This window comes from Pezoporus occidentalis, unplaced genomic scaffold, assembly GCF_034315485.1.
Source record: "Pezoporus occidentalis ecotype Australia unplaced genomic scaffold, CSIRO_AGI_Poc_V1 ctg24, whole genome shotgun sequence".
NCBI classification, from domain to species: domain Eukaryota; kingdom Metazoa; phylum Chordata; class Aves; order Psittaciformes; family Psittacidae; genus Pezoporus; species Pezoporus occidentalis.
The window spans coordinates 9,406,501-9,415,452 of record NW_026914285.1 but is presented as its reverse complement, the minus strand read 5'-3'; the positions used below and the strand labels follow the sequence as shown (position 1 = coordinate 9,415,452).

The following is an 8,952-nucleotide window of genomic DNA, read 5'->3' as shown; positions in this document are numbered from 1 at the left end:
CAGAGGAAGGCAAAAAAACCCCGGGGACCGGTGCCAATCTGCCCCGGGGGAAAATTCCTTCCTGACCCCAGCACTGGCGATCGGCTACTCCCTGAGCATGTGAGCAAGGCCGGCTCCTGGTCCACGGGCTGGTTATGCCTCTAAGGGGACACTGGCTCTGCCTTTTCTGCCTCCACCTGGAGCCATCTGAGGGGCTCCCAGGAACAGCAAAATGCTGCTGGGTGATCAGCCCTGGGGGCAAGAATCCTTCCTGTGCCTGACAGTTGGAGCTCCAAAGCACTGGGGGAGGGCACTGGGCCATCTGTGGATCCTATTTCTTATGGCTACTGCCACTATCTCCCCAGACGATGAGGGCAGTGAGCTCCCCAAAGACTGAAGCAGGATTTCCATCCACTAGATGAGCTCTGAGAATGGCCCCTCCAGGAGCTGGAACTGCAGCAGAGAACCTCCCGCAGCTTCGGGCAGTCTTCCCCCCTCTGCCCCTCCAAGTAATTCCACCAGTGCCTCAAGGACTTCCTCTTGGGTGCCTTCAGGCTGCCAGCTCTGTCCTGGTGGCAAAGCCAGACACTTTGGCAGTGGGACATGGGAGGATGCTGCCGTATACTGCCACAGAGCACTGTGATGCTGCGTTGCTGGGTGCTGGCACTATGACACAGGGGTGACAGCGTCCCCACAGCCCTGCCCACTGCAGGCAGCCCTGCTGCTGCTGCCCTATTGCCCAGCATCCCTTGGAGAAAGGCCTTTGGGGTGCTGGCCTTGAGGCAGTGCCTGTGCCCAGGAGGCCCAGGGAGATGTCCCGCCCATGGTGGCCACACACTGGGCACCACTGCTTGGTGTCCCTGTAAATTAATCTCTGTGTTCAGATGTGTCAATAAGGGCTTTTATACCATGTACAGTCATTTGACAGTGGTGATCCCATATGTGAAAGAAAGGGGTTTTGGGTCCCTCTTCATGAACTTTGCAGAAAAGTAGAGAGCATACAGGATTTCCTCATCATTCCTTATCAATACACCAGGTGGCATTTGCTACTGCACTGCTTATGGTGAGGCCTTCTTCTTGGAAAGGAGAATTTAGGAAATCTCTTCTGCATTTGTTACACAGGGTGTTTAGATATTTGCTTGTGTTTGTTAACATTCGTGTGTCTAGTTTGGGGGTTTGCCTCTTCTATTACTACATGAATGCAACACTTCACTGACTGCTGCCTAATTCCATGTTTTGGTAGTTCAATAAAGTGTTTTGATCCCAATTTGGTTTAAACCACATGAGCAGCTTTTCACTGCAACACTCAGGAAAAACAAGTAACTGCCCCAGTTGTGTAGAACAGTTTTAAAACCCTCAGCTAAGTATCACGTAAGAGTACTGTATAAAGGGCAGAGATTTAGAGATTGGCAACAAATCCCCCCAGCACATTTGTTCAAATCCCTGAAATGCAGAATGACCACCGTCTCTCTCCCACAGGCTTATTTCTTGAGTGGTCTGTTGGGGGGGAAAGGGAAAGTCACCAAGTTTATTGGAGATGTTGGTGTAGGCTGCAGAAGACAGCCCCAGCTGGGATCCTATCTGAAGTGAGGAAACTTCTATGTTTGTCTGATCAAACTCTTCTTCTAGGCAATACACCCATGTTTTTCACATACAGTAGTAGAAAATGCTACTGCCTTGCCCAGTTCTGGTAGAAAGTGAGCTTAATCACCTCTTGGAAACACACCAGACACCCAGACAGAACCAGTGAGAGGGGAGGCTGCAGCACAGACCTTGGAGTGTAGGAAGTGCCTCCACTTGTGTCTTGAGTCAAGGGTGCACAACGGGCAGGGCTGCAATCGGTGTGCCCTGGTGGAGGTCCTCCTGCAGCAGGGGCTGAGCTGTGGGACACTGTCAGTAGCCTAAAAGTTTCTAAGGCCCAGTTAGAATTAAAGCTGGCAAGGGATGTGAAAGATAACAGGAAGGGCTTCTATAGGTATGCAGCAAACAAAAGACAGACTAGGGACAATGTGGGCCCTCTCTGGAAGCTATTGGGAGAACAGGCTGCCCTCGGTTTGGAGAAGACTGAGGTTCTCAATGACTCCTTTGCCTCAGTCTTCACTCGCAAATGCTCTGACCACACCACTCAAGTCTTGGAAGGCAGATGCAGGGACTGTGAGAATGAAGACCTTAGGCCCAGTGTAGGAGACCATTAGTTTCCAGATCATCTTAAGAGTCAGCATGTGCACAAGTCTGTGGGACCTGATGAAATCCATCTGCGGGTCCTGAAGGAGCTGGCCAGTGTCCATTATATTTGAAAAGACATGACAGTCAGGTGAAGCTCCCAACAACTGGAAGAAGGGAAATATAACCCCCATTTTCAAGAAGGGGAAAATGCATGACCCAGGGAACTACAGACCAGTCAGTCTCAACTCTGTGCCTGGCAAAATCTTGGAGCACATACTTCTGGAAGGCATGCTAAGGCACATGAAAAACAACAAGGTGGTTGATGACAGCCAACATGGGTTCACTAAGGGGAAATCCTGCCTGACCCATTTGGTGGCCTTCTATTGATGGGGCTACAGACCTGATGGATGGGGCAAAGAAGTTGGCGTCATCTACCTGGACTTGTGCAAAGCGTTTGACAGTGTCCCGCATGACGTCCTTGCCTCTAAATTGGAGGGACATCAATTTGACGGGTGGACCACTCAGTGGATAAAGAAATGGCTGGATGGCCACATGCAAAGAACTGTGGTCAATGGCTCAATGTCCAGCTGGAGACCAGTAACAAGTGGTGTCCCTCAGGGATTGGTGTTGGGACTGGTCTTGTTCAACATCTTTGTCGCTGACACAGACAGTGGGATTGAGTGCGCCCTCAGCAAGTTTGCCGATGACACCAAGCTGTGTGGTTCGGTTGATACGCTGGAGGGAAGGAATGCCATCCAGAGGGACCTGGACGTGCTTGTGAGGTGGGCCAGTGGCAGCCTTATGAAGTTTGACCAAGCCAAGTGCAAGGTCCTACACCTGGGTCGGGGCAATCCCAGGCACAGCTACAGGTTGGGCAGAGAAGAGATTCATAGCAGCCCTGCAGAGAAGGACCTGGGGGTGTTGGTCAATGAGAAACTGAACGTGAGCCGGCTTCCATGTGTGCCCGCAGCCCAGAAAGCCAACTGTATCCTGGGCTGCACTGAAAAGGAGCGAGACCAGCAGGTCGAAGGAGGTGATCCTGCCCCTTTACTCTGCTCTTGTGAGACCTCACCTGGAGTATTGTGTGCAGTTCTGGTGTCCTCAACATAAAAAGGACATGGAACTGTTGGACAAGTCCAGAGGAGGGCCACAAGGATGATCAGGGGACTGGAGCACCTCCCGGATGAAGACAGGCTGAGAAAGTTGGGGCTGTTCAGCCTGGAGAAGAGAAGGCTGCTTGGAGACCTCATAGCAGCCTTCCAGTATCTGAAGGGGGCCTGTAAGGATGCTGGGGAAGAACTCTTCATTAGGGACTGTAGCAAAAGGACAAAGGAGAATGGGTTTATGCTTACACAGGGAAAGTTTAGGTTAGATATAAGGAAGAAGTTTTTTACTGTATGGGTGGTAAGGTGCTGGAATGGGTTGCCCAGGGATGTTGTGAATGCTCCATCCCTGGCAGTGTTCAAGGCCAGGTTGCATGGAATCTTGGGTGACCTGGTTTAGTGTGTGGTGTCCCTGCCCATGGCAGGGGAGTTGGAACTAGATGACCTTAAGATCCTTTCCAACCCTAACTATTCTATGATTCTATAAATTTTTCCTGTTCTTTAAAACATCTGTTCTTGCTGTGATAAATAGATGTGTTTTAAACTCAAAGGCCAAAGCCATTAAATGCTGTTCTGGGAAGCACTGACTATCTGTAATAGAAGATTTAAAGTCTAAATCTACTCCCTTCAATGTTCAAATGCTGTGGGGTGTTTGTAAAGTTGTAACTAAGTAAAAAATACCACATCTAAAAGAAGAAAATATATGCATAGTCTCAATAATTTTAAACATCTATATATCAAAATCAGTATAATTATTAGAATGAAGAATATGGTAAATTATAGTCAAATAACAAAATTATATTAAATAGCAGAATGGGTCCTGAGAAAAACATGCAGACTTCTTAAGTAATATAAACTGTAAGTAAATACCTTCCTGAACTTCAGTCTGAAATACACATGTATAATTTCATCAGCTTAGTTTTATTTAGACCCAATTTAACTTGATTTTTGAAAGGGAAGTGTGCATTACACAACTGATGTCTATAGTCCTGATCTTGCAATCAGATCCATAGGTGAGGATAATTGATTTATACCTCTGGATAGAATCTGCCAACATGGATATTAGTGCAGTACTAAAGTCTAAACTACTAACATAGAGCTCTCCAGAAGATACAAATTTATCCTCAATTAAGTCTGTTTTTAAAGCCCTGCAAGACCAAATTTATTATGGAATTATTGAAAATATTATTTTGTTAATGAAGCTATAATGTCATGTAATAGAATTACATCTGACTCTATAGAAAAAATGTAAGTCAAAACTGGGACAGTATTACTTTATTGTACTAATTAATTGAAGTACACAACTTTAACTGTCATTTTTATGGAAAGCATTAGCTAAAATCAGGTTGCAGATCTGTGGATTTCAGTAAAACATAAGCAGCTGTTATAATGTATTGTCTATAGTTTCTAAAAAAGAAAAAAAAAGTGTAGCAGTTAAGCCAGTCATAGCTGTCTCATTTTAACAACTATCCTACTATAGTTCTTAAATTTTTTGCAATATTCAGTTTTAATAGAAGGTGCTGTGTTTGATGAAGAACACTTCACAATCAGAAAACACTGATTCTGTTACAGTCACTCATCCATTTTTTCCCAGAAGTCAGGAGTATTTTTTAGAGTTCTGATACAACCTGAGATAAACTTTGACAAATTTGGTTTTCTACAGAGACATAAGCTATAGGATAATTATTTTGTGTTAATTGGAAGAAGTTTATTATCTTTGTGGGAAACCTGTTTTACTAATTTTTCATGTGAAAGCACTTGTGCATTTGCAAGAGTAATGAGAATTCAATATAAATTGGCATAGTCAAGGAACGGGATAGCTCTACAGCATTTATAATTTTGAATAGTACCTGATATTTAACAATGTGACATAGGAATTTTTAGCCACTAATAGCATGCAAAGGTCCTCAAAGAGAAATTGTTGGAAAAGCTTTTATGGAATAGAGGGAGGAGGAAATTGAGCCATCCATGAACCACAGCAAAGCCAGTCTCATAATACTCCTTTAATGTAAAAAAGAGACACTCATCTATGCTGGGGTTACATGGTAGAGTTGTCTCACTGTTCTGAGTGGCTCCCTTTGGGAGCCTTCCCATGTGGACTGTTTGAAGAGTTAAGGGAGATTTCCTGCCCTGCGACCGAAGCTAGCCTTTCACTGGGTGGGCGTAATTCTCCAAGTTTGTGGGCAGAAATGCAAAATGTGGCCTATTCACTTTCTTCCTCAAGGTTTTTCAAATTCTCTTTAATTTTTTTTGTATGTGTAGCATTTTGCAACATCTTTCTGTAATATTTTCTCTATGACAAAACCCTAAGTATTCTGGGAAGTCTGAAGGTTAACATTACTCACTGTTTCTTTCCAAGGCTTCCTTCCACCCTTCTATAGAAAGGACCTGGTTGACATAATTATTTTAGAATACCTATTTTAGTAAATTTCCTGGTGCAGACAAGGCTTTTCCTTCACAATAATAATAAGAAGAACGTTTCTGAATCTAAAATTCTTAACCTTTTAATCACAGCTTGTCATGATTAAGTATCAGGTACACTGTAATAGAAACTAGAAAACCTACAGCAACTTAATGGCTTCAAAATATTCTAATTGAGAACATGCCAACACACATAGAAACTTGTCTTAAAATGGTGACTGTTTTTCCTGTATATTGTTCTGCTTTAGATTCCTTTGCATTGTGAAGTTTTGATTCAGTTTTCTCATTTACACATAAACTTTTCCAGGTGAGGGAACCTTAAAATCAAAAGGGATCATAATATAGTTAACTGTGTTTGGTGCCACTACAGGTTTAAGCAAAGCATGTTCCTCATTGTGCAAAGGTTATATAAACAGTTTTGTTCTGCAGTGTGTTCTAAAGGTCAGCAATCCTTGTGCTGTTGAACTCTTACAGAGAAAGTGAATTCCAAAGTTGAGAGCTTTCTTTTGAGGTTGTATACTTTGCTTGTTTTCTTTCTTTTGATGTGTCTGGGTAAGTATTTTGACTTCCTGTAGAAGATAAGGTCACACAAAGGAACAGTGTATAATACCAAGTTAGGACCACTGGAGACTTTGTTCCTCTCTGTGGAATATGTACAGGATATAACAGCAGAACAAAGCTGGTATTTCTTATGCTTGAGATGGAGAATTATTTAAATGATTTGACCCTCCAACTGAAACTGTCACCTGTTTCTGCATGCATTGTGGAAATCAAATTTATGTCAGTGATTCCTACCATTTTGGATAAGCTTCTGCAGACTTAAAGAAGTAAAAATGGCTGGTGGTGTTTTTCGTATTGATGCCTGCTCCAAAACACACAGGGTCGATATTTTCCTTGTTTATCTACAATGACAACGTGTTGTTGTTGGAGATTCATTTAGGAAATTCTTCGTTTAGAATACCTATTAGAGTAATTTCCAAGTGCATACAAGGCCTTGAGTTTGGAATACCAAAAAACAACGTGGCTTCATGCCCTGTTCAGGAAACAATTGCCATGTATCAGCCAGCTGCAACTTTAATGTATGTGTTGGCTTCTTTCTTCTAGCCTTCTTGCATTTTTCCTCTTGCTTTTTTTTTTTTTCCTCTCCTTTCACTCACCCACTAAAATCTGCTAGGATCAGACTGATATATGTGTTATTTTCACAAAGTTCAATGTTGAGAGTACCTTCCATATAGGATATAGAAATTATTTAAAAACTTGCATGCATTAATATACCAGAGGACTAAAGGGTATCTCCGTTTCATTTTCTATAGTGGCAAGATGTGTTTGCAGCACACATGGCACATATAAATCCTACAGTTTTATTCCCTGACTCCAGCTTCAGTGACCATCCTGGCTGAACCTTGACTCTTTCTTGTTCCGTGAATCCAATTAATCACCTGAAACCAGAGGCATCCTTTTGCACCTGCTTTGCCCTCTGGTGGCTATGCTGGAACACATGTGGGAGCTGGAGTCTGGTATCTTCATCTGGGCCTGTGTTGGAAGGGATGCAGCTCCTCTAGGAACCGTGGACCCTGAAATAAGGTTAGGTGGCAGTTTGGGACCATTTCTAAGGAAGATGATGCCCTTCTCTATTGTTGCCTGGAAAGAAGCAACAAATACTCTGGTTCTTACTGTTTTGCCTACTGCTTTATTGTGACTCTTAGCTGCAAGGTCAAATGCAGCTGATGGGATAGCAACCAAGTCTGTGTAGTGCAGATGTGCGTCCAGCTCCCTGTACTGCATCCATGCCATAGATGACTCCTTGTGTGACTTACAGAGCTGAAGGGCAGGTCCCATGAGCCTTGACCCTGTGGCACTGAACTGTTGCATTCATACAAAAATGTTGCCCATCAGGACAGTGTTGGCTTTGGAGAGCAAAAGCTGCAGGATTCCCTGAGGAGCCAGGCTGTGGTGTCTGGGGCAGTTGGACATAGACAGCTCCTCCTCACTGCCCTTCACACTGGAGCCTGAATGGTGCAAAGAGACAAGTCCTCTGACAAGCCCTTTTCAACGATAGAATAGTTTGGGTTGGAAGAGACATTCAGAGGACATCTAGTCCAACCCCCCTGCAATGAGCAGGGACACCTTTAACTAGATCAGATTGCCCAGAACCACATTCAGCCTGGCCTTGAATGTCTCCAGGGATGGTGCATCCACCACCATTCTGGGCAAACTGTGCCAGTGTTTTACCACCCTCAGTGTAAAGAGTTTCTTCATCACATCCAGCATGAATCTCCCTTTTTTTTTTAGTTTAAAACCACCACCCATTGTCCTATCGCAACAGGCCCTTGTGAAAAGTCTCTTCCCATCTTTCTTATAGGCTCCTTTTAATAATTTTAACTATTTTTTTGTCCCTGTACACGTTGTTTCAAAGCAGAACGTTGTTTTTTAAGCAGCACCAGGAGCCCCTTGGCCTCAGCGTCACAATCACACACCGAACAATCCCCTCAGCTCCACAGCTGCCCCTGCCAAGGCTTAAAGGGGGCGGGGCGCCGAGGGCGCGAGGCCGCCAGCCAATCAGAGCAGCCGGCCGGCTCACCCAACCGCCTCGTCCCTTTCTCGTTAGAGCAGGCGGGGCTGAGGGCGCGGTTAAGGCAGGGGGTGTTCGCCATGCTGATCACGCTGTGCTACCTCTACCTATGGGCGCGCTGGGGGCCTTGCTCGGCAGGGCTCGTCCGCCGCACCGTGCGCCGCCTACACCGCTCCCGCTGTTCCTTCACCTTCTGCTGCTGCGCCGGCAGCCCGCAGCTTCTGCAGCCGCGCGTGCAGGCGCCGCCAGAGGAGCGAGTCTGCCTCAGGATAGGGAACAAAGTCTTTTTCACGGACGAGACGCAGGTACCGCCCCGCGCCGTGCGGCTGAGGCTCGGGAAGTGCCTCACCTGGCGCTGCCCAGGGCCGCTCGGCGGGGAAGGTGCCGTGCGGGAAGAGACCTCCCGCGTTACCGTGGCAACGGGGAGCCGCCTCGCCCCGCGGCGAGGAGGGAGCTGTGCCTTCCCCGAGGGCTGAAGTGGCGGAGCCCGGGGGAAAAGGGGAGCTGCAGCTGTGGGGTTTGGGGCTGCGTTTTCCCTCTGAACATGTGACAGAGCTTGACAGTGGCGGGCTGGGGCTTGTGATCGGCAAAACCAGTAACTCGTATAGCTTCCCAGGCCTGTCACAGCCCTGGTTGTCAGGGGAAGCCCTTGGTAGGAAACATTAATACGTCTGTAGTTGCCTCCCTGCGCTATTGAGAGGTAACTACATT

At 45.9% G+C, this 8,952-nt stretch overlaps 1 protein-coding gene across 1 annotated transcript in view; it reads left to right on the top strand.

Moving 5' to 3' along the window:
• The first annotated feature begins 8,293 nt into the window (after positions 1 to 8,293).
• Positions 8,294 to 8,952, top strand: part of HLCS (holocarboxylase synthetase) — a 118,429-nt gene continuing 117,770 nt past the window's right edge. The window contains exon 1 of the mRNA XM_062622305.1: positions 8,294 to 8,546. Coding sequence (XP_062478289.1) covers positions 8,322 to 8,546 — 225 coding nt within the window. The 5' untranslated portion in view covers positions 8,294 to 8,321. The remainder of the gene's footprint in view (positions 8,547 to 8,952) is intronic.